Source organism: Gambusia affinis, linkage group LG10 (assembly GCF_019740435.1).
Source record: "Gambusia affinis linkage group LG10, SWU_Gaff_1.0, whole genome shotgun sequence".
Taxonomy (NCBI): domain Eukaryota; kingdom Metazoa; phylum Chordata; class Actinopteri; order Cyprinodontiformes; family Poeciliidae; genus Gambusia; species Gambusia affinis.
Genome location: NC_057877.1, coordinates 10,833,232 through 10,859,622, shown reverse-complemented (window position 1 = coordinate 10,859,622; position 26,391 = coordinate 10,833,232). Strand labels below are relative to the sequence as shown.

Genomic DNA, 26,391 nt, shown 5'->3' with positions numbered 1-26,391 from the left:
ACCGAACAACTGAGAAGTGAAATTTGCAACACAACATGTGTTGTGTGCTAATGCATTCAGCCGCCCTTTACTTTTACACCCCTAAAATAAATTAATAGCAACACAATTAGGTCTCCTAAATATAGAGTCCACCTGTGTGTGTTTTAAATTGGGTATGAAACCAGCCATTCTTTGAAGGCCTCAGGAATTTTCTAGAGATCAATCAACAAACGGGTCTGGATGTAGCTGAATCAGGTTTAGATAACAAGACATTTTCAATCTATATTCAGAAAATGGAAAGTGTATGGAACCACTGCAGACCTCCCAAGACGTGGTCTTCTATCTTAGCTGAGTAGGAAGGCAAAAAGCATTTATAAAACAAGCTGACAGCTGAACCTTCTGGCCAACACTCAGAATTGTACATAGAGCAGAAAACAAATTCTGTTTTCCTTCAACAGGAACTGGAAAGCTGGTCAAAGTTGAAGGGGAAAAAAACGGGTGTAAATCCTAAAGGACATGACAGCAAAGGATTTGTGACTGCATGGTGCAGAACAACAAATTAAAACGCATAACAAAAGCTACAGTGGAATACTTTAGGCCAAACAATGATCACCTAGCCAAATTTGCCAAGATGTGATAGTTTTTCAGTGACATTCTTTATCCAAACTGACTGAACTTGTGCTATTTCGCAAAGAATCATGGGCAAACATTATTCTTCCTTTTTGAAGAATAAAAAATATTCACTCAGAGGTATTGAATTCATATGTCACACTTTTCAGATTATTTGTAACAAAGGTCCACTTCTACCAAATAAAAAGCATTAAGGTTTGTTGTTTGTAACGTCACAAAACGTGAAAATACATTTGCAAGCCACTGTAAGGCTCTCACGCTTCTTCCCTCTCTATCCTGGCCTTCGCTTTTGTCTTTTCTTTTTCTCAGCTAGTCCTCCACAGAAACATTCACAATGTCTTTTCCTTTTATGAAAACAGTAAGTACATGCCGTAGCAAAAAACAAACCGAGAGAACGTACAAGAAAAATAAGCAAACGGATAAAAGGAATTTTTTAACAGTATAAAGCTTCAAGTCACAAGTTCGAAAACTAACTATCATAAGTATCATAGTTTCATAATCATCGTTATCATTAGCATTATTATTTTCAGCTTTAAATTACATAAAGTTTACATGAAAGGTTTTTGAGGTATTTCAGAATTAATTGTCAAACACATGCCTACCGAGTCTTGGCACTAGCCAGGGGGAAGTGTTGTCTGGACGGACAAGGTGGAGGGAGGAAAGAGTTTTGAGTCTTCCACACTTTTCCAGTGCAGCCTCTGTGCTTGCACGCAGTGGACTGTTGGTCGCTTGAAATAAAGGCAGATGGTCCGAGTGCTTAAACCCAGCAGCCTTTTTTTTAGGCCCCCTCTTTCTCTGTTACACAAAAATATCTCTGATGCGAGAGGGCTAAAAATGGCCAAGAGCGTAAGCAAATCGGGCAGAAGAGCGAGGAAAAATTATGAAAGACTGGCAAGCTGAGAGATGATTAACAATACAGCAACAAAGACTGAAAGATTGAGGAGTAACAAATAGGTTTGTTTCAAATAAACGGTGTAGAGAAAATGTTTTATAGACTTACTACGTGATAAAGTGCTTGTATTCTAGTGTATCAAGATGGAAAGTCAATATGAGAGAAAATGCTGACACAGCCCCCACTCTGTGTCCCTCTCTTTGCAAGCGCCCCCCCCCCACTCCCCACCCCACCCCCTCGCCTCTGTCCATCCAATTATGGGTGCATTGTCTGTGTGAGTGCATGTTTGTGAGAGAGCGTGCATGCATCTGCGTGACTGCATGTGTTTTATGTGTGTGAGTGTGTGTGACCAGTGCAGTCCCACCCGTGGTTGAAGGGAAAAGGCACTCAACTCTGTCTGCAAGGCGACCACCTCCTCCTAAGTGGCACGATGCAGTCTGACTGCACTGTTAGAAACGAATGTAATGTGCGTCTTTAATACTTGTCGGTGTGTGGCGTTTTTTTTTTTTTTCTTTTTTGTTTTTTTTTTGTAGGACAAAAACATCGGGAGGGGTTTTGGTTGATTAAAATTTTTTTTGGGCTGTGTCCCCCTAGGCAGTTTGCGACTGGTAGGATGCAGTATCTTTGGTATTAGTGGCGGTTTCACAAACCACTCAGCTTAGTGAGGTAGCCACACTGGTTCTCACTACAAACAAATGTCATTTTGTCAGCCTCATAACTATAGAGCTGAGTCTATCTATCTATCTATGGTTACTGAATTGTACTAGTCGATTTTAGCTCATCTTCCTTAGGCGAAGTTGACTCGCTGCTTATAGCAGCGTGGTGTTTAGTCAGTGCCCCCTCCATCAACTCCTCTATAGTGACCATTTGTTATCTAATCTGCACCACTAATCTGACTACATTGTTGGAAATGCTACAGTTGCATCTTAAGACCACACAGATGACTATTAACCCGCCCCACCCGTCCCCCTCCGACAGAGCGAACCGAGTCAGCCAGGACGTTCGGAGGTCACGTTTTGTCCCCGCCTGTGTTCTTGAGGTTCGTCTAGAGAGTAGCACAGTTCTGACATGAAACATCAGAAGAGAGAAAGCGTCCATCTTTTCTTCTTCTCTGCAGCTTCCTTTTTTTTGCCTCTTCTTCCTGCAAATGTCTCCTTTAAGTCTGCAAAAAAAATAAATCCTTCAGCAGACCAAGTCCTTGTGTCCCCATTTTCTTCCTTTCAAAAAGTCTTTCCTTTTTTGTTTTTTTGTTTGTTTTTGTTTTTTTCATTTATCAACAAGGTGCCTTACGTATGCACAACAGAGCACAATAGTAACAAGAAATAGAAACTTTGTGTCTATGGTACTAATTAAATACCCGCATCAATATAGAGAGGAAGAGAGAAAGGGCGAGGGCCAATGGGATTAGATTAGAGGGACGAAAAAGGAGGTAGAGAACCAAAGATTGAGTGAAAAATTTGTCCAGTTTTGTGTTGGTGACGTTTTTTTGTTTTTGTTTCCTGCTTTAATGATTTGAGGTTTGGGTTTTGCCGTACAATCAGATTCTTTTTTTTCCCCCCATTTGTTTTTACTAAAAAAAGTTTATCTCAATTCAGTTAAAAGCTGATTGTTGCTATGGCACACACTGCCCTTCATCATCAGTGAGGTGCACTGTAGAGTGTGTTGACCTCAGTACCGTATTCTCACATTAAGGCAGTAAGCATTGGCACTGTTTCGTCATTGTGAGTGCGTTGGTTTGCTTTGGGTTAGCTACTGATTCATAACCATAAGGTTTACATTAAATTATCAGTTTCAGAGATATTTTTTTTTTCTTTCTTTTTTTTGCAAACAGATCAAATGAATGCAAAATATAAAACCTCCAAACTAAAAGAATCACATTTTTAACCTCCAATGAGTCTGTCTCGCCTTTCTGTTCCCCCTTGATGCACTTCTCTCTCCTCCTTTTTCAGTAGTAGTATTTTTTTCCTCATTTATTAATTACATACAGTAATTCCCTGCCTTTGCTAAATCCCTGCACTTTTTTCCCCAGTGTTCGGCTCAACCATCCCTCCCCCCCTTCCTCCAGCTCCACCAGTGCTGGTTGGATGAGGAACAACAATAGGATAATGGTTAGCTATTGATCCACCTTCAAAGAGCTGCGAGGGCCTGAATGTGTTGTGCCGTGACTTCTCCTCAGCATCTAGTGGCTCTTCCCTTTCTTCCCTCTCCTCTGGTCTGTATTCTCCCACCTAGGCCCCCACCCCACAACCTTTTTTTTTCTTTTTCACTCTGCTGAGTATGGGTATCTACTGTCAACAGCAGGGGGCACTGTTGTTCTGCCAGTGCAGACAGGACTAGGACGGAGTGGTGTGCTGTTGGTTTGCTGCCTGCTGCTCTGGAGGCCTTTGTGTGTCGTCTTCTGTGTGCTCCTCTGCTTTTTTTTTTTTTCCTTTTTTTTTTCTTTTAATATGCAGCTGTAATGTAGTTTGGCTGGATGCCCGAGCGTGTTGTTGTCATCGTTCGGTTCCCAGTTATTGATTCGAGCTCCCAGCAGAACAAAGAGCATGTCCAGACATCGTGCCGGCCTCTCCTTTTGGTCAGGGAAACTCAGACTCTATACGCTCAGGCTCAGAGTAACAATGACATCTCTCCCTGCAGGCCCTTTGACATCTGTGCAAAAATATAACCTGGGCCTGGAAGAGGTGAGGATCTCCTGCTGAGCGTCTTGAGTTTCACCTTCAGGAGGCAGAAAAGGGGGGGGGCTGGGGGTCAAGGAGCCACTTTCTCCGTCTGCATCGATTCATTTTTCAATTCATTAGTTTGCTGTATGATCAGCCTGAGCTGCTCTCTGAAATGGCTGGCCATCAGGGAATACCTTTGGCTGAGGAATGAAGGAGACTACAGGGGTGGGGGGGATAAAAAGAGTGGAGGTGGAGGCAGAGAATTGGAAAGCCTTGTTGTTTGTTTTTTTCCACAGGCTGCACTGTTTTCTTTACGACGGCCTTCTCTCCGTCTCACCGCATGTGAATGTGCAGGATGGGGCACTGATAATAAGGCTATGTGCTGTTGTCTCGTCAGATTTATTGCCGTTCTTTCGCCCTTGTTGCTTCCACAGAGAGGGCGTGAAAAAGGAGGCAGACACAAAGGAGGCGAGTTGTAGGAGGAGGCTGGCAAAATGTAGAAACCGTCCAAGAAAATGATCAAATCTTTGGTGTCTCTTTGCTTTGTCAGATGTAAAAATTTCTCAAAAGCAAAAGAAGAAAAAAAAAAGATTAAATCAATGATTGTCCTTGTGTGAGTAGAGCAGAGTGAACCTGACTTCACACCTCACCTCTTAAGATTCTGCTTCTTCCAGGTGAGAGCTTGAGATTTTGACTGACAAGAATGATGATTGCATGGCACGAAGGGTTTTTTTTTTTTTTTTTTTTTTTTTGGGGTTTTTGTTTTTCTCCCAGGTAGTCCAGGGTCAGGTGGGGTCATCAGAGACAGGTTTCACAGCCACCTCCTTGTGACGCCTGCTGCTCCAACCTGGTTCCCCAACCCTCTTTGAAGGCCTCCTATTCCTCCTCCTTCTCCTCTCAGGCCTTGGAGAAGGTGGTGGTGGAGGTACCCGGCTGCCCGGGGCTGGCCCCGTGGTCGTCGTGCCAGCGGTCCACGCAGCGGCGGCGTGCGTTCATGAAGAAGTTGCTGACGGTGCTGAGCTCCAGGCCGAGCTGCTGGGAGATAGTGATCTGCATTTCCTTGGACGGGCGTTTGTTCTCCTTGAAGATGGCGATGAGCGTGCGACGCTGCAGGTCCGTGAAGACTAGACGCTGCTTCTTGGGCGCTGTGTTGCGGTCCTTGTGTTGCTCCTGTTCTTTGCGCTTGCAGGCTTGGTTTGGGTGGCAGCGGTGGGAGGGATGGCGGTGAGAGCGGGAAAGTAGAGGAGGGAAAGAAAAGAAACAAACAGAGAAAAAGAACAAGGTAAATACACAGCAGTGACTGTTTTCACAACGACAAAACAAAAAGAGAATCGGTGGAGGTGAATGAAAGTAACCGCCTTGCAAATGTATTTTATTGCACTTTTTTCACATTTTATCATATTTCCACCACAGTGTTTACTGATATTTCATGGGAATTGCCAACACAAAGGCATGTGTGATTTTAAAGTGGAGGAAAAATTGCATTACTATTATTTTTTTTTGACAGTTAAATGAAAGGTGTGGTGAGCATTTGTATCCAGCCAATTTTAGTTCAGTTGCATCTGTGATTTTTTTATTTTTTATTTTTTTACCACCATAACTTACAACAAAATTTTACAGATATAAATGTTTTCCTTTTTGCACAACAGCTCGACGTCAGTCAAACCAGATGGAGAGCAGGTGGGAATGTCATCTGTTAGGTGTTCTCTGATTTAATCTTGACTTTGACTAGGTCATCCTCACACATGAATATGTTTCATTAAAATCATTCTGTTGTAGCTGTGGCTGCATGTTCGGCATCATTATTCTGCTGAAGGACGAACCTCTGCCCTACACTCAGATCTTTTCTTTTTTCTTTTTCCTATCAGCTCAGTTCCACTCCTCCATCCCTGCTGAAAAGACGCATCCCCACAGCATGATGCTGCCACCACCATATTTCGTGTTGAGAATTAGCTTTCCCCAAGAGCTATTGTTTTGCAAGCTGGCCAAAAGGTTGCTTCACTTATGTGGTGTGCGACAAACTTTGAATGGGACTTCTTCAGAGTTTCTTTTAACAATGATGTTATTTTTGTTTCTTTGTCATAGAGGCAATATTTATTTATATCTTAACAGTCGTGCTGTCTCCAGAATTTCAAACCTGGGCAGAAATTTCAGAGGCTTTTTGACTTCTCTAATACATTCTGGCATTTTATGAGGACAGCAATGCCTAAGTAAGTTTGCTTCATGCTATACTTCATATTAAGATAAGGGATAGAATAGCCTTCTCTGAGATGATTTAAGCTAGGATGGTTGTTTTATAACATAAATGTGCTTTAATCTTCCTCACAACTCCATCCCTAACCCCGTCTACTGTTATTGTTGATCTTCGTGGTGTTCACTAATTTTCCTCTTTCTAAAGCTTTATTCATACTGAGAACAAACCGGCTCAAGGTGACATTTGACTGTATCAAAGTAAAGGGGGAATAAATGCAAATGCATGATGAACTTTTCAGATTTTGATTTGTAAAACAGGCATATTTTCCGGATGCTTCGCAAATATGTACAAGTTTGTGGTCGTGTGTCACATGAAATCTCAGAACAAGTTGAAGTCTCTGGTTGCCAGGAGACACAACGAGAAAAGGTGCAAGTGGCATAAATGCTATTGCAAGGGACTGTATTAACTACTACTTAGACACATAAAAACTAGCCCATGCACCAGCAGCGATGCCACAGCTCTATCTCTATTGCCATATTAAAGTTGATTTAAAGCTAATCCATGCGTCCTGCCCAGTGGGAATATTCCTTCCATCCTGCGGAGTGCAGACAGGGAGCCAGCCTGCGGTGAGGGAAGGACTGGGTGGGGAGGGCAAGGCAGCGGGACTGACTGTTGCCTGCTAGCTGGAGACACTGCTGTTTGATTCAATATTAATGCAGTTTGAGTCGCAATGGGGGACTGAGTGACTGATGCACAAAAGTAAGCATTTTGTGTGTCGGTGTGTAGGTGTGTGTGTGTAAATGAGAGACGGAGGAGACGGGGAAAGAATAGAGACAAGAAAATAAAAGATGAACGAGTGAGACAAAGTGTGTGTATTTGTGTGTGTGTGTGTGTGTAAGAACCAAAGAGGAGAGTCGAGAAGGGGAAGGAGGGGCGTTCATGAGAAGGAGAAAGCAAGATATTGACCGACTTGCTGTAGGAATTGGAGGGGGGGGGGGGTTCTGTAGGGACTGAGGTCAGATCCCCCCCAGCAGGTCTACAGTCTGTTACTTCAAACAGAGCCCACTGGAGCCCACTCTATAGAGCTCTGAGAGGGTATTTATAAACCCTCCTAACCCCCCCTTCACCCCATCTCCTCTCTTTCCCCAAACACAAACACTTGAGAGGTGCTTGCACTGGCTGCTATGAGCCCCCTTCCCGTACACAGAGCAATTTTCAAAAGAAAAACTGTGCGCTGCTACATTTGGGAGGGGGTCCGACGGGGTGAAGGGGATGAGTGTAGCGAACACAGAAATTAATAGTTAATAGAGTGCTGTATGTGGGTAAGTGTGTTGTAACTCGGTGTACTTGAAGGAGACGTGTGGAAAGCAGCAGACAGGTGGAAAGTAAAAGGTGGGAATGGTGTAGGAGGACGTATGTATGCGTGTGCGTGTGCGTGTGTGTGTGTGTGTGGGGATGGTTAAAGCTCCACCTCTGCAGCCACATGTTCCCCCGCTGACCAAGGATCGAATCCTCCAAGACCGGACTGCGCGTCCCACTCAGCTTCCCCGCCGTCTCAATTAAAAGAGAGCAAATCGGAGAGAGAAAGATGGCATCCCAGCGGGGCCTCCACCTGCCGCCGTCCATATTGTCTCATACTTTCATACCTCCTTCAGTAAATGTCGCACTCTCTCACTGTGGGTACGTGTGTCTGGATGCATTTAGTGATGGATTTTTTTTTCTTCTTCTTCTCTCCTATGCTTTTCTGCTGTGCGTGTGTGTGTGTGTTAAGGGTGGCTGTGATTATGCTGAAGTGGCTGGAGCCAACCAGTGGCTCTGTGTGTCTAATTACAGTGGAACAGAGCCCATTGATCAGCCATTGCAGTCCAATCTGTTTACTACAGATGTCTAACCTGCACGCTTTCACATCTATCATCTTCATATTTCAAATCAACGCCGGTGCTAATGTGCCGCACTTGGCTTAGTCCAAAAGCATTGCTTGTGTCTATACATTCGACATATCATCGCATATAGTGATTTGATTTATTAAAGTTTCAGGAGCAAAAAAAAAAAACAGGATAAAAAAATGGATTTACAATTGGAGCAATTTCACAACATTTCTTTAGATAAAAGCTGGATTTTATATTTTCTGATGTATCATTTTTAGGGCTGCACAACATTATGACATTTTTATACTATGATGAATATATTGGTTGGGATTAATTACAGTCTCTCTCTTTTTGGAGCATCTTGAAGCTATGTTAGGTGTTGAAATCAAGAAATGTCAGTCATTGTGGCTGACTGCACATCTTATCAATGTGCAAAAAATTAATGCATCACTATTTGAAATATAACTTAACAATACTTGTATTGAGGCAGTCCTTTGACTCGGGACTATTGAGAAAAGTGATGTGATGGCAATGAAGCATTTTGGGCCTTTCCAGTCATGATGCAGGATTAGTTTTGTTTTATTTTCTAACCAGTATGATTTTAACATATTTGACTCATATTTTCTTTGACATTTAGATCCAAACACAGGCGAAATTCAATACCACCACTAATACCAGGAAGCAAATACTACAGGGTAGCTTGTGTGATAGATTTTCTTTAGCTATCAATATGGCAATAATCTATAGCTGCACTGCCAAGAAGTGTTTATATATATATATATATATATATTTGCTTTTTTAAACTGAAGTTAAGATATTACTTTAACTTGGTAAAGAGAAAAACATTACACCTATTTTCCTGATCTCTCTTTCCTGTGCCATTTTTGTTCTTATATTGATGGAGCAAACTCAAACCAGATGCGAGGATTTTTTTCTTTCTAGCACATTTTGGTGTAGGATCGTACAGATCAGGGGGAAGTTACAGCTTGACACCCATCAGAGAAAAGCCGGTCTGTCTGGATCAAACTTCGAATGGAAGGGGATTTGTCTCCCAGCTGGGCGGCGAGCCTGAACAAACGTCACGGCCCAGCTGGGTCTGTTTGAAGTCCAGAAAGGAACTGGCATGTGTAAGCTACTTTTATTGGAAAAACGTGAGGTCTTATACATTCACTTCAGAATCTCTCCATTTCATTTCGTAAAATGTGTGCTGTGTTACTGAGATTTCCAAAATTGATATTTAATTCTGCTTCTCTGACAGCTCTCCGTTTTGATAGAGCACAGTTGTGAGTAAAATGTAATATGGTGCTTGCTTGAGATGTTTTTCACAGGGATTGTTTTCTGAAAACGCTGCACTTTTATCAGATTTGGCAGGTCTTAGTTACATTCAAAACATGACTCAAATGTAGTTATTAATGAATATCAGATGTTATTTTATTCTCACTATCCTTCTGTTTCACTTATTTCAATTAATCGGTTCAATTGTACTTTTACTCCTTTAGACCTTCTCGTCAATTTGATAAACATCCAAAATGTTTTGGGTATTTTTTCTCACTCAGCCCAGACAAGTGAGAAAAAATAAACTTTCCTTGAAAGACGATTTTATTTTTCAGTTTAATTACTCTTCGGGCTACAAAAGGGGACAATGCACCTTTGCACAAAGCTGATGCCACTAAAACTTGAGAAAATTACCTAGATTCAACCAGGAGTTCATTGTATTCTCTTGTGGCCAAAAGAGGTATTACAAAAACAAAAACGGAACCTTTCAGAAATTTCCACGTCTGCTTTTCAAGGCTGAAGAGGAGGAGATTTATTTATTAATATAGAGAGTTAAAAATAGAGTGGCTATTGCACATGTATTTTCTTGTCTTTTAGGGGCAGAATCAAAACAAAACTAAAATATGTAATCTGTTTATGACTTCTGAGATCTGGTGATTAAATGCGTTTTAGTCACTCTTAGAACATAGAGTGGGTTTTTTTCGCCATTTGCCTTTCAAGACTTCCGTAGCAGAAAGTTAAAGCCACATGCACCTGTAGTTACAAATAGGATTTCTTTCCAAATGCGTAGATCGGCTTGCTTCAGGTTTAAGCGTCTGGGAGACATTCAGACGACAGACAAGGAGCTTTTTTTCCCCTAGATTGTTGCGGGATTTATTTTTCTTTGGCGCCTTAAAAAGGAAGCCAGCATAAGAACACGCTCACAATAAATGCACCTATTTTCTCCAGGAAGTCAGCGGGAATAATGACTGTCTTTAAATGTCTCCCCCACACAATCAGCTGTAAACAGTCCTATCTCCTTCACCGGATAGTCACGTCCCTCATCCCTTCATCGACCGCCCCGCTTGGCGCCGGTTGGCTCGACAGGGGGCGCTCTCGTCGTGGCCCGGCTGCACTGGGAGCGCCATATAGTGCGCTTTGCCTTTGCTACAGGCGCTGGATTTAGTAATCAATATCGATCGATCGGTGAGGAAGGGGGCCCTGATTACTGAACCAAGCTCTGCGTAGAAAAGATGGAGGGGAGGGAGTGTGGGAGGGGGGACGAGGGGGGTTGGGGGAAATCGATCATTGCAGCTTTTAGAGCTACAGTAGGCACCGAGCAGAGAGACCGACATAAACTCATGCACAAAGCAGCCCGGACAAGAGCAAAAATCCTGGTTTGGTGTTTTCTGAGGTGCACATCCTGCTGATAGGAGAGGGCTGTGATTTCTATAACTCGCTGTATAGATCTGTGAATACAGCAGCTCGGCATGAATGGATTACACGCGCTTGAGAAGGGGAGATTGATTAGCAGCTATTGTTTGTCCAGGCCGTTCTTTACCTGTTTTTCCCCCACATTTATCGTAGTTTGCATTTATTATATATATATATATATATATATATATATATATATATATATATATATATATATATATATATATATATATATATATATATATATATATATATATATATATATTTGAAATTCTTCAATAACTGATTTATCCCTCTTTTTTTCTTTCACTGATGACATTAATATTCTTCGCCTCGCGACAAACCAAGCGAGGTTAAGAGAGAGGCCCTGGGTGTTCAATATCGATCGATATATTCGTGAATAATTTGTGTGTGAAATTCAGTTCGTCCAATTAATTATACCTCGGAGAGAGGGGAGGAAGGGGGAGGTGGGGGAGATTCGGAAAGGATTTGAGGCGCAAAATAAATTAATATTTCGTGAAACACAAGCACATGCTCAGATTTTTGTTTTCGTTGGGTGGGGGAGTGCAATAATCCGGCTTATTTGCTGCTTGAATCAGAAAGGAGGAGTAAATAATCATCACCTGTTCCGGCTGTGATGCTAAATATTCACAGCTGGCTGCAGATGTGAGCCCATCTGCAGCATTAATCATCTATTGATCATCGCTGCCCTTCCTGCTCATAATGAGAAAGTCAAACCGCCTAATATTGCGCCTATAGTGGTTTTCATATGAAACGAGCATAGCCTGCACACTTACATACAAAACTCGCCCTCATTTTTCCACCTCCGTCCTAAAATTCCTGTCCCAGAACCCCGAAGCGGCGGGGATCCACAAGGGTTTCTGATTGAATTAATTTATCAGCAACGTGTTTACTGGTTCCAGTTCAGCGCGTTTGTGCTCTCACCACTGCAGCTCTTATATTCTAGGACTGCGGCTTTACTATTTAACCCCCCTTTTTTTATTAACTTCCCCGCTGTTTAACATGGACTGCTGAAGATTCATAGCAGCGCTCAGTCTATTTTTCCCACACGGCCATCTTCTCTCCTCCTCCCACAGAAAGTTGTTGCGTTTGGCATTTGGTTGCAGGACAGTGCCAAGTCCTGTTTGTGTCTTTCACCAGTGGCCAGATCACTTCCAGCTCAATAGTCCTTAATGTAATGGGTGAGAATTAGTGTTAATATACTGATGAAGCGGGACAATTTGTTTGTTTGCCTTTCCCTGCGACTCAGCTGCGAGGCATTTCTTCCCAAGCACTTCAATAACGCTTCAACCTGAACTCAGAGAAAAAGTTAGCTTCACTTTCATACTTTTATATATATATATATATATATATATATATATATATATATATATATATATATATATATATATATATATATATATATATATATATATATATATATATATATATATATATATATATATATATATATATATATATATTTAATAATAAAGCAGAGTAGATGCGTTTTAGTACAGTGTGGGCAGTACAGTGTTATTTAGCGCGTCCAAAAAAAAATTGTAAAAATTGTAGTGTGTTATTAGAAACGCGGGGGTGATTCAAGAAAGTGTTAGGAAAATTCAATACTCTGTTGAGACTGCTGCCTGTGATGATCATGCTCTTATGAGGCTTTAGATAATTAAATGCACTCAGCCATTTAAGCACCTGATGACTGAGAGAACCTGACGGAAATTTTAACCTATATATATATATATATATATATATATATATATATATATATATATATATATATATATATATATATATATATATATATATATATATATATATATATATATATATATATATATATATATATATATATATATATATATATATATATATATATATATATATATATATATATATTTGGCCACTTTAATATCTGCGTGTGTTTGCACATGAGCCGATCCGTTGTTAGGATTACACTCTTAACTGTGATGATCATCATTGATCTGAAGTCAAATTGCTTTGACCAGTTATGCGTGGTAATTCTAATATTCAAGGCGCTTTGATTTTCTAAAGAAGGAGTGAAAAACTTATATTCCTTCTTTATTTAGATGAATTTCTATATTGCCAATTGTAGGTATTATTTATTTATTATTTTATTTTGTGGATTTTTTTATTATTATTTTGTTTCCGATAATATTGATAATTTAGTCTCGTGTTCATATCTCAATTTTTGTAAATGGAAATACGCTTAGAATTGAATTGCTTCTCAGTATCCTTAAAAATTGCAATTGCGGTGACTACAACGTTTTTTGGGGGGTTTTCTCCATATTTGTTTCATTAAAATACTGAGAAAAAACTATATAAATGACGAGCGTTGTGTATTTTAACCATTAACACCTTTAAAGTCTCGCGGGATTATATGGCAGGCTATGCAGAGGTCGTTTAGATTGAAGTCTGCTCCCTTTTTTATAATTAGCTCCACGTTGGTCATTTTTTTGTTTTGTTTTTGTGTCGTTCGTGCATTTTTGTAATGAAGTTTGTAGTAATTAAATTGCATTATGTATTTTGGACGTTACGTCTCCAAATTTCAGCGATTGTTCGAGGTGTCGCCTCCTCCTTCAGTCTCCTGTTTTGTCGCAGGAGAATCTTCCCGCTGATTTGCAGTCAAATGACACCGCTCGGGAATGAGGGAGCAGATTATTATTATTTTTTTTTTAATATGCGGGAATTTTAGAAATTCAATTCATCCCCACACCTCCTGCCATGTGCAGGTACAGTCAACAGAAATATATATGAGAGCCGAGAATTATTGCGCTGGTTTGATTGCGTAAATATCCAGGCTGCTTCTGCTGTGCAAAACAAAGCCAGTGGAAATATGTGGACTTGTGAATTGGCGTTGCATTGTAATAAACTGCAGATGCTGTTTTAACTTTTTTTTTTTAAGTTTAGAAATAATTTTTTTCTAATTAATATAGACGACCAGATTTGTTCCATGTCTTTTCTCTCTTTTCATACTTTTCTTAATTTTGCTGATAAAAATAGCAGTCTATTTATTGATAATAATAATAATAATAATAATAATAATAATAATAATAATAATAATAATAATAATAATAATAATAATAATAATAATAATAATAATAATAATGATAATAATATTAAAAGAAGTAAAAAACACATTTTATAAAGAATTAATAAAACAAAAAACGTGTAATGGTAATTATATTTAATTATTATTGCCTCAAAAACATATGCAGCATTAAAAATTACCAGAGCTTGGGTTATGCACACACACACCCACACGCACACACACACACACACACACACACACACACACACACACACACTTCTTTCTGTTTTCTCCCAAATTTTTCCCGAGAACAATTGTTAGCAATTCTTTTTTTTTTCACTTCACAAGAGGAGCCAAAATTATTAATCTCTGAATAACCCGCAGCGAGTTTGTTATTTGTAATAACATGTAACACACATGCTTTATGGGCCCACATCGATTCATTCATCAATTGATTTCGCAGCCGTTTTGCTCCTTTGTTGATCTTTGTGGGGTTGCCCAACCGGAGTTTCGGGTTGCATCTGTGGGTACGATTAGCCGCATGTGTGTGTGTGTCTGCGCGCGCGCGCGCGCGCTTGTGTGTGTGTGTGTGTGTGTGTGTGTGTTGGGGAGGGTGCTTTGTGGTTTTGATGCGATCGAAGCTGCAGACAGACCTACACTGTCTCCATACAAACCATCTGTATAGGCTTTAATATTTTTAGAGGAAAATTTGTTGTTTTCAGGCTTTGATTTCAATTAAAACTTCATTTTTGCTTAATTTGATATTTCTCCGCAGATATAATTGTCCTCCTTTCAACTGGTGCCTCTAAGGTCAGAGAGTTACCACTTTATAGCACAAAAAGATTTGCTTTCAATATTTTGTTTAACGCTATGTAGAGGACAGAATATGCGTATTTGTTTTCTCATTTATGATTTTTAATCTAAATTATAATATGCAAAAGCATTTGAAGAGAGAGCGAAAAGAACACACGCAATTATTTCAATTAAATACGATTTTTGCACCCAACATGACATTAAATTACTTTTTTATTTTGTAGAAAACTTATGGATCCCTGCCTCTGTTCTCCGTGTAATTGCACGGACAATATCCTTGCCTTGTGTTCTTTACTCCGCGCATTAAACAAGCCATTATCGGCCCTTTAATAAGCGATGACCTGTCAGGGCTTCAGATAAGCTCCGGGTGTGCGGAATCAGTGCAGCTTCAGCGGCGCTATACGCTGATTTAACACATTTTTGGGGATGGCGTGGCGGTGGTGATGGTGGGGGTCGAAGGGTTACTCTCCCATCTCACCAGTTTTTTTTTTTTAAATAAATAATTAAATAAAAGCCGTCGTTGACAAACTGAGTTCTTCCTCGGCTTGCGAGCAGGAACCTCTGACACTTCATATCGCAATTGATTTCTGTCCGGACAAACAACGATGGAGTTTTGACTTTGGTCGAGACTGTAATCTTTGACAGTGATGAGGACAGATGTCCATGCAGAAAAGCAAATGATTTATATAATTTAATTTACTTTATTTATTTATTCATTTTTATTTATTTATTTATTTATTTATTTATTTATTTATTTATTTATTTATTTATTTATTTATTTATTTATTTATTTATTTTTATTAAATTTTTTGGGAGAGAGAGGTACCCCCGGTGTTACATAATGACAGACTAAACTCAATCAGCACATTGCTGATGTGGACTGATCAGCATTTTAATTGCACAACCGTCTGCTGGTTGACACCGCTACTTGAACTGACTCTTATGTAAACTGCCACAGATTGTCAAGGGTCAAAAGCTCACAGTCTGATTAGTTTCTTCCTTTCTTTTTTTTTTTTTCCACTTCACCGTTACACAAACACAGAGCCACGCAGTGGAGGTTTTTGGTGTGGGGAAAGGCTCACACCTCAGGGTCATATAGATCTGGAGGCACAGAAAACAAAGAAAACAAAAAAAAAGTAATTTGCTCAGTTCTGGAAACATCTGAAATCAGTTTTCAGATAGTAATTCACATGTCCAGTTGATAGGAATGTACAGATTTGGGTTGCCTTCTGAATTGGACCTGTGCTAATCAGTTTCTTTTTGGTTCCAATCATGACAAATTTCAATCCTTTTTGTTTCAAATGATAAGAAAACAGTTTTAAATCCAACCAAAAATTAAATGAATGCAATAATGTCCCCAATTCATACACCAAAGTTTACCCAACCTTGTTTTATGTTTAATAAACTAAAAAAAAAAATGGTGAATCAAATTACAAGCTGCCACCATTTGTGGACTGAAGTGTTGGGAGTTTTATTGTGCATTTAAAAAAAAAACATGAAGGAAAAAGAAGTCAATATGGTTTTTATTTGACCTGCAAATCACTGATCAGAGTTGGTGAAGTGATTATTGGCTAATTCACAGTTCTTGTTTGATTAATTGCTTCATCACTAATATGTATCATTGTTTCCCATTTAGCCCTCTAGTTTTATCTGGACTACATTAAAATAGACTTCAACACTGAAATGAGATTCTTTAAATCTTCGATTAAGATCTATCTATCTATCTATCTATCTATCTATCTATCTATCTATCTATCTATCTATCTATCTATCTATCTATCTATCTATCTATCTATCTATCTATCTATCTATCTATCTATCTATCTATCTATCTATCTATCTATCTATCTATCTATCTATCTATCTATCTATCTATCTATCTCTGTCTGTCTGTCTGTCTGTCTGTCTGTCTGTCTGTCTGTCTGTCTGTCTGTCTGTCTGTCTGTCTAAAAATTAGATTTTTTTTATTTAAAATGTGGCTACAGTTGTAATGTAACAAGACTGTCAGATGAATTATGTTTCATCAAGGAAGATTTTCATAATATATGGTGTTACTATTATAATTTAATGCAGCTAATGTAATCATTTCTTTTCCCTGTGAAGTCTCGCTTCATGTATATAGTAGCTGCAAATAATTCCCAAAAATGTTCTCTGACTTGCTTTAATTAAACACATTCTCAACTTTATTGGAAATCAGTGCAAAACCAAGAATAGACCTAATGAGTAAGTTGGGGGTATAAACTTGCCTCCAAACGAACCTATTGCTATTTCTTCAACAAGTAATGTGAAGTGATTGATCCAAGGGGGTCAAACAGAGCACGTTTGTGTCACTGAATTATAAAACTAGAGCTGATAAATGCACAAAAGCCCACATTAGAGGGACTGTGGAGTTTTATGGTGTCTTTTGTCACCCAATCAAGATTCTCATACAGTGCCATACAATATGAACTGGCTGTACTTATAAGCTGTAAGAAGTTGTTTGCTTTGTTTTGCAAAATGGGTTTAGACGAGAATGTAGTGGGTTTCCACCCACCTGGTTGGATGTGGGGAGTCGCAGAGGGAAGGGCTGGTTCAGGCCGGCAGCCATGCAAGAACCGCCGATTTGTACCACATTCCGAAATCTTTTATTTATTTTTATTCATTTATTTATTTATTTTGCGCAGCGTTTCCGCTTCAAAACACACACCTACAAGTTGAAGTAATTTGATTTATTCCTGACTGTCTCAGGTTTTGGGAGGCTTTTGTGTATGTTTGCGCGTGCGCGCGCGGTGCCATTAACCCTTTATGCTGGGCCGCGTGCATTGCGTTGACTCTGCCAGCAATTTGATTTAAAGGTCATTCTCTCCTATCGATCCGCTTCGGCGAGGGGGCGACGGAGCAGCGTAGGGATTGATCATCTAAAATAGAAGAGACGGGATCCGAGACTGTACAGAGTCCAGACCTCTGCAGGATTTATAATTGCTAACCACGTATCCTCGTGTGAATTGGAACTACGCGCGCGCGTGTGTGTGTGTGTGCGTGCGCGCGCGCGCACTGAAGGGGAAATGGGCCGAGAGATGGAAGACAATATCCAATCTCTATGCTCCAGTCAGGCTTTTTCTGTTTTCTATTTAAATTCCATTATTTTATTTACTTTTTATTATTTAAGAAGTGTGGTCAGAGCATGTGTGCGTGTCTATGTGTGTGTGGGAACGTGTCCGCGTGTGTGTGTGCAGGACGGATCGGTGTGTGTTGGATGTGCGATGAGTGAAAAGAAGTTAAACGAGTGTGAACCATAAATCGTCTCGTGCTGCTAATCCCAGTCTATCGCAGAAATCGAGGGGAGCCGTTAGACCTCTCAGATTTGACAGTTTCTGGCCAGAGATGGTGCGCGAGCTGCGTGAGAGTTTTATTCGCGAATCTGTTTTGAAAGGTGAGCTGTTAATGGGAGGAAAGGTGTTGCACGGTGGGGACGGAGGGGGAAAGTGGGGGCGGGGGGTGCTGCGCGCATCATGGCGCAGCTCCAGAGATGGGAAGAAGAGGCAGAGGAATGGAAATCGATACAGATTCAGGGCCTTAACAATGTGGCGCATATATACGCACTTTACATCCCGATCACATACATACATACATACATACAGGAGGGAAGAAACGAAGAGGCGACAGGCAGCAGCACATAGTTGTGCTATAAGAACTGGGGATTTTCTCTGTATTTTTTGCAGGCATGCGTTGACAAAACGCATTTGCAGGAGATCCACTCCACATGGCTCTGTATGTGGTTAATTTGTATCTAAAACATCGCGAATTATTTGAAATATGCCATCCGGGCTCTCCGTGGTGGGTTGCAGATTTAATGATGCTGGACATGAAGTGTCATTTCATCTGGAATGAGCCGGGGATTTAAACCAAAATAGCCCCGAGGTATAACCTGCACGAAAATGGCTGTTGCTCTCCCACCAGGGGATTGCAAAGGCGATGCTTGTTACATGTGTGTCTCGGTACTTACAGCACGTTGGTGTGCTTAACGAACAAGGAGGCTCTGAAACCACAGATGCACTGTTTACGCCCCTATGCCCCCCCCCCCCCCTCATGCATCAATTATTAAAGTTCCCCCAATCGATCATTTCACAGACCGACATCAAGCCGTTTTCTTTATGAAGAAAATCTAGAGTCGGATGATTCTGCATTAAACACTTGCTAACTTCATGTTCGACTTAATGCGTTTTTAAAAATAGATAAATAAATAAATGACCAACAAATATTTTCAGCCTGTTGCATTTGGGATATTTTTGAAAGTGCTGCAAAATATAGACGACCTTGCAGGCGGGCTCTTAGAAGAGACTGGAGACGTGATTTAAATGGAAACCCCGGTGGGCTCAGTGCTGGACAGGAAAGCAGGATGCAGTGTGGTGTGATTGACGCGATTGAGGATTGTAATATTGATCGATGGGTGGAAGCTGTTGGATGAAATAATGGTGTTTATGGGGCCTACCAGAATACTATTAAGGAGATACTGGTAAAACTCCAGCAAAGCACCTTGAACTCTCCTCAGCAGAGGTGCAAAGATTATTTCAGAACCACGGACAGCACCTACATTGCACAACAGCGTTTGCAGAGAGGTCAAAATAGCGCCACGAGTCAACTTGAATACTCCCCCCTCAGTGATTACTTAAAAGAGTAACTGATTAATCAAAATCTGGAAACTGATTCATAAATAAAAATCAAAAAGAAAGTGCACTGATATTACCACGTATTTAACAATTTGGTGATTGCTGAAGCACATCGTGATTTGCATTTCAGCACCACAGACAGCGCTGGCTGCATTTAACGCTCCTCCAGCTGCACCTCAGGATACGGAGATCCAAAAGTGCCACAATTTAACAAAAAAAGAAATTGCTGCATATTCACTTAAACTTGCAAACAAATTGGAAACAAATGCACAAATAAATCTTTCAAAAATGTATTTAATGTAAAGTTTTTGGGTATTTGTTTTATTGTTGCTTGTTGCAGCATTTCATGAATTAATTTGATGTGCTGCCTTACCCATCAAAATCTGTGTGTGGTTAGCACTGCTTTGATGAAGAAAATGTATTGGCTAATCAGAAAATGATCCATAAATTTGTTAAATACCGAGAAAAAATTACACGTCTTTAAGATATAATTCAGAATTTGAATGTGCAACTAATAACTTATTGTTGTGCTGCAAAAACAAAAGGCAATAATGCATTTATTTAATTTCTTTATTGTATTTTGTCACTTTTGGTTATTAGTTTCACACTAAGACACATGTTTGTCTCATTTTAAAAGTTTCCTTTGAAAGCTAGAAACAAAATGGTGGTGGAAATCATCTCAAATTATGACCACCTGCCTAAAATGAGAGCATAGTACCTGCTTGATTTATTGCAAAAATATGAACCTGCTGTATGCATGCAACACGTGCGCACAGTGGTGGGAAGAAAGAGTGCAGGTGGAGGGGCTGAGTAAAGTATTATAATTGTGCCTGGATTAAGCCTGTGCAAACTGCTAGTAGTCCATTGAAACATGAATAGAGGCCTCCCCACCCCTTATTTTCCTCCAGGTTTTTCCTCTGTGTCCAGAGGGTCTTGACCTGCACACCCTAGCACGTGCTGCAGCCATTCAGATGGAAATTAACCTATGCTGCTCCTTTTTTTCCCCACCCAGCCCTTTCTATTATCCCCAGGAAGAGTCAACTTGACATGCCACAACATATACTCCCTTCAAATATTGAAATCTGCTGCCCTTAAAGATGGATATGGCATTACAGCAAGTCGTGTTTGATGTGTGTATCTGACGCAGGATGGAGGTAAACAAACTGCCAAGATGTCCCAACAAGTGAACTACACTCAGAGACGACCTGATTAAAACAAAGGGGAAAAAAAGGTGTGCTTTAAAAAAAAAGAAGAAAAAAACAGCTGTCCCATTTCCCACAACCTTTTCCAGCTCCCACCTCCCTCCTCCTCTCTCTGCTCCAGGGGAGAAACCAATGGGTGAGAGTGCTGAGGCGGGATAATTGATAGATGCACTGGCTATCCTTATCGATCAGGGCTGTATTGACCTGACCAAATACATTGAGATGGAGTGTGGAATTCAACACAGATGCAAAGACGAATTGTTTTCATCGTTAATGCGATCTTTAAACGCCTCCCAAACCTTACCTTTTCCTGTGTCTCTCACTCTTACGCGTACGGCTTTGCAAATAAGCTGTTTTTAAAACTGTTTATACTCCAATGCTCTGAATATTATGGAAACAGTCACACGGTTGGTATGTTTTCCAAAACTGCGAGGCACGTCTCTCCCCTCACTGATTCAATGTGAAGGACGCGAGATAAGCCCCCCAAACAGAGCCCATATCTCTGTTCTGTTTTCCTTTCAGGAGTGGATTGTCATTTGAGTGTGTGTGCGCAGACACTGGCATTTTCACATTAGCTAAGCAGGGCAGCTGTATTGATTTGTGTGACTGTGATGAATTTGGAATAGTAATTTGAATTTATTGATTGATGTGGCTGAGCGAGTACGGCCCAGCCTCACTTTCAGCAACACGACCCCGCCTCCCCCTTCCAATCCCCCACTAACTCCCACTCCCAGCCCACATGTGCTCTGAGGATAATTGTGATTTTAAATGCAGTAAGTAAAAAGTAGCTCCCGACATTTGCATAAGAGTCATTTGTCATTTCGCCCAACTGGAGTTTCCCTGAGATCTGCTTTGGTGGCAGGGTGATGCACAATAGGGTGTACGCTTAAAACCAGCAGCAGAGCAGGAGGGAAGTTTGAGGGGAGATAATTAATTGCAAGCATGGCCAGCGGATCACATTAAGCTTAAAGAGAAGGCCGCATGTATGGAGAGTCAGATGTGCCACAATTCAGTACAAAAATATCCCATAATGAAATACTATATTAAATAACCCATTAAATAGTACATTTGTTGAAATTGGAAGCAAAGGCATATATGTCACATTTTGATATGTGCTAAATTACAATTTACTTTAAAAAAAAAACATCCGTATTAATTATTTCAAAGACTCCTTTTGTAGCAGATCATATACTTTTTTAGAACTGTTAGCCTTACCCATTCAGTCGATGGGCAAGATTAGCATTTTTCTAATTAAAATGATTGACCAAAAGTAGATTTGTTGGGCAGGCTAATCAGTCAATTGTTTCAAACTGCTGACAAGCAGCAGAAATTATTTAATTTACTTCTTAGAAGACACAGGGACATCTCCTGAAAGTTTTGCAAGGGGCAGGTAGATGGAATTGGAGAGGGGGGTACCAAAACCAAATGCCATAAAATCTTTCAACAATTTCAGGAGTATTTTTTAGTTATGTTGCTATTGGCAGCTCATAAAATTGGGGCGCAATAAAATAAACCACTTAGTCTGTTTAGTATTTTTCAAGTACAGTTTTTGTGTTTACTTATCAAAAACAAAGGAATGAATATGCTAGTGCATAATTTCTCACCTGCTACAAAAGAATTTAAAGGAGTACTGAAATTTCCTAATTTCTTAAACATGTTGTTCAGGTATAATTTCAGTTTGAAGTCAGGCATTTACTTTATCTTGGGGGAGAGTGGAGGTAGCATACCCAGTTGCACACCTGGGAATATTGCAGCACAAGTCCTGTAAAGCAAACAAATGCACATTTAAATATTTATTGAATTCACGCCACACCTAAAAGGGTACTTATTTATTTAACTACAGGATCGTGGCACGTCTGGCCTTCCATATAGTTTACGCAAACAAAAGCAGGGGAAAATATTGCTCATACGCCTTTAAGAAGGCCTCACTCCAACCACATTGAAATATGCAGTAGGTGTGCACTTGCACAGCTCTGTTGCTTCAGCTGAACCAAAGGTTTTATCCTGATGCCGCCAGTGGAAGATATAAAACCCCACAGCCCAATTAGCTTTAACAGCAGTGGCACTTAAAGAGACAATTGTGGAGTGTTTAAATCTTTATTTACCAGAACCCCCACTAAATACGCAAAGGAACAATTTACATGCCATTAAGCGCTTTTCAATAGGGCATTGACTGGAACTAAAATATGCCACTATATCCGCTTAATTGAACTGTTCGCTGAAATACGGCAGAGAAGCGCTGATTGACGTCTGGAGGCGCAGCTCGTCTAAACAGGGGTCTTTACACAAACATCGATGAGAAGGGGGGGACCTTTCACTCACTTCTCCGTGGCTTTTTCGTTTTTCATTTATGTCCCGTTAATCAGGTGTTAAAGGGGGGTTTAAAGCGAGGGCGGGGATGTGTGGGTTTCAAATCACAGTCTTAATGTGATAATCTTTGCGCAATAAAAATCGAAACGACTGATCAAGGAGTGAAATCAAAACGGCGAGTCATTAGTTTGAGCTAGTAACGATTGCTTCACAAAAAAGAAACAGTATGTAGCTATGTATGTATGTATGTATGTATGTATGTATGTATGTATGTATGTATGTATGTATGTATGTATGTATGTATGTATGTATGTATGTATGTATGTATGTATGTATGTATGTATGTATGTATGTATGTATGTATGTATGTATGTATGTATGTATGTATGTATGTATGTATGTATGTATGTATGTATGTATGTATGTATGTATTTGGCTGCAGAGTGACCACGCAGGCCATTAAATCAAATTTGGAGAGTTGATGTCCCAAAAATGCACAGGGGACACAGCGCAGGGCCAAAGAAAGACGCATCTGTTTGTGTCTCTGCCTTTCAGATCCGAATCGATCCTTTATCAGTGCACTACACTGAAAGGGGACGCCTGGACCTGAAATATCGATCCATAAGAGGTCATGCTCCCTCTGGCTCTGCCCAGGCCTCACACTGCACCCTTGTTTGACGGCTGCTAAATTATTTGATCACGTTTATTTTAGTTTATCAAAGCTTTTTGTAGCATTCAAAAATCTGTATCTCAAGTTAAAATGGACATTGTTTGACCCTTTTTTCTCCGTAGAGGTTACTTATTTGAATGTGTGTGTAGAAAGGAAAGAAGGAAAAAGTCACAGGCGAGTAGAATATGTCCCAGTCTGCGAAAAAGTGCTGCATGTGCGCCAAACCAAGCTGGTCTGCAGACTGCGGTCGCACACGATCCGATTCTTTTGTTTATCACCAAGCGTGTGTTTATACAGTCGTGGATTGTGGCATCAATCAAAATATAGATCCCCCCCCCCCTCCCACACCCCCACAACATTTAACACCCCAACTGTCATGATGAAGTTTTACTCGATACGATCGACTAATAACTTCAAGTAATGTCTGTTTGAGCAGCTATTGGCAGTCTCGCCACATTGACTACAGATTGATCCCTCCACATCACTCAGGTTGGGAGCTGTCTCCTCACTCACCTGCAAGCCTGAGCGCTGACATCCGCTGGAACTCGGGCTCCTGCAGCCACTTCCACATCCTCCTGAACGTCTCCCGGCCGGATTTGAGTTTACTCCACGGTTTAGGGTTCCGCAGCAGGTCGGACAGAGTTCCCTGGGACCGACACAAGATCCTCTGTGCGAAGATGGCCTGCGGAATGCTGTAGCGCTTGAGCTCCGCCGTTATCCGCTGCGCCACTTCCTTGGTGTTTATCTCCTCCACCTGTCCCGACCCGGCTCCCTGGCCTCCTCCCACCACCGTCTGCCTGTCCCGGTCCGACAACATGGATCCGTTTGCCTGAGAGTGCGGATGGCTGTGATGATGGATGCCGTTCAAGGATGTCATGAGCCCGGCCCCGTGGCCCCCGAGACCTCGGGCCAGGTGCTCCTCGCCCCGGGACAGCATTGCTGCGTGGGACTCGAACCCCCCAGATGAAAGCATCTTGTCATTAGACAGGTGAGCTCCAGGACCGTAGGCGCTCAGGGTCTGCTGCGAGCCGTGCAAGGACCCGAGACCATTGGAGAGCGGGGACAGGGGCTGCCCCATACCGGACATGTCTTTGGGGTAGTGGCCGTAGAGGTTACTCATAGAGGCGAGACTGCGGTCGTCCCTCATCAGGGTGAAGCTACCGCTGACGTTCCCAGCCGCGAGTCGCTGGTGCGCCGGGTGATGGTGAGCATGCGGGTGAGGGTGATGAAATTTCTCCGATACGGTGGATATGGGGGGCAGGTGCTGCAGCGGCGTCAGCGTGGTGTAGGTGCTGCTCAGGCTCATCCCGGAGTCGCAGGACATGGTCATGGCCGGGTGCAGGGGCCCGGACAGAGCGTGGTCCGTGCGGTAGTCCCCGGCTCCCTCCAGTATGGAGGCCATGCTGGACACCATGGCTGACCGCCCGTGTGACACCAAGTTCCGATGCGACGCCGACGACTGGCGCGCGTGCGGGGCGTTCATTAAGTCGCCTGTCTGATGAGAGTGAGACACGCCGTGCAGATTTCCGATGTTCTCCATTGTAAGCTCCATCGCTGAAAGGATCTTTATTTCCACCCCTCTCTCTCGCCGCTCTCTCCCTCTCCCCGCTGTCGCTCTGTCTCACACTCCTTTCCCAATAAATTTTCAACGATTTCAAAGCCACGCCATTGATTGCAGCTCCTTTCTCTGCGGTCAATCCAGCATGGTTTTAAAAGATCGCCACACACGCACACAGACACACACACACACACACACACACACAAAAAGAAAACCCCGCGCCGCCAAAAAGCCTCAGCTCGGTGTGTGGAGTGTGTCTGCGCCTGCCCCGGATTACTCTTACTCTTCAGCACCTTCTACTATACCCAAAGCGCTGCTCTGCTCGGCTCGGCTGTGTGTATATCGACGCGCCCCTCTCGCTCCTGTTAAGTCGAGACCGAGTCTGTGCGCATGTGCGCGCCCCCGCGGGCCGTGCATCCTCGCTCTCGTCGCTCTCCGTCTGGGGGCCAATCTGACGTCACTGACCCCCTCCTTTCCCCAAGTCTTCTCCCGCCCCCCAACCCAGTGTCATGCGTTTTGTTGTTCATGTTGCAAACTGAACCACAAATTCCCGAGAAAAGATTGCATTAGGCTTGTCAGATAAAAACACAAAAGTGCAATCTTTTGCAGAGTATGCAGCATTTACACTCAGGTGGATAAGAAGGTCTCGCTCCTTGTTTTCTGTGATAAAAGGCGCCAGAAACGCATGTGATTGCTCTGTTGAAGGTTAAATATTAATTGACGATTCACACCCAGACACAAGTGTGAGGAGAAAATGGGCTCAAGCTGTTTCTTAATCCGACTTTTCACCTCAGATCCTGATATTTGATCTTTTATCCCAGCGATCTCTTCCGCAAATGTAGCCTACATCTTTCCATTTAGCGCACGAGCATAACTTTTCTCTTCCAAGTTATTTTCTTTCCTCCGGCGAAAATCACTGCATAAAATCTACAGAGCTTTATTTCATCATAGCCTCTAGGCTTTGACCCCTTTTCTGCATCTCATGTGTGTTGGGACTGGCTGAGACCACCAAAATCAAACTGTGCACGCAACAAACTTCTCACGCCCTTATTGCAAACTTCTTGCATGAAACCCGCCGCTCGCTCATGTCAATCCAGTTCAGCCATCCATCAGTGTCAGAGTGCGTATGGATCAGGAGCTGCGTCGATATAGGTTGGTGCGGTGCCTATTGCAGGAGCCCCGGGTATATGGGTGCAATACAGCATCTCGCACGT

The 26,391-nt window shown here is 41.6% G+C and overlaps 1 protein-coding gene across 2 annotated transcripts; it reads right to left on the bottom strand.

The window, feature by feature from the left end:
- Positions 1-1,752: 1,752 nt before the first annotated feature.
- Positions 1,753-25,541, bottom strand: onecut3a (one cut homeobox 3a). 2 transcript variants are annotated; one of them, XM_044130198.1, is made up of 2 exons: positions 24,133-25,541; positions 1,753-5,351 (listed from the first exon to the last, which is right to left on the bottom strand). In XM_044130198.1, the coding sequence occupies exons 1-2, from the start codon at positions 25,169-25,171 to the stop codon at positions 5,059-5,061; spliced, it is 1,332 nt and encodes a 443-aa protein (XP_043986133.1). In that variant the 5' UTR covers positions 25,172-25,541; the 3' UTR covers positions 1,753-5,058. The 2 variants fall into 2 exon arrangements, with proteins under 2 accessions (XP_043986133.1, XP_043986134.1); XM_044130199.1 differs by having other exon boundaries at positions 4,895-5,365; positions 24,133-25,485.
- Between the last annotated feature and the right edge of the window lie 850 nt (positions 25,542-26,391).

What these genes read in the sequence shown, in the direction of transcription:
- onecut3a (XM_044130198.1), bottom strand. Translation starts at nt 25,171, where the DNA reads ATGGAGCTTACAATGGAGAACATCGGAAATCTGCACGGCGTGTCTCAC. An exon ending in GTCAGCGCTCAGGCTTGCAG is followed by an intron (nt 5,352 to 24,132) that starts GTGAGTGAGGAG and finishes ACCCAAACCAAG; the next exon opens with CCTGCAAGCGCAAAGAACAG.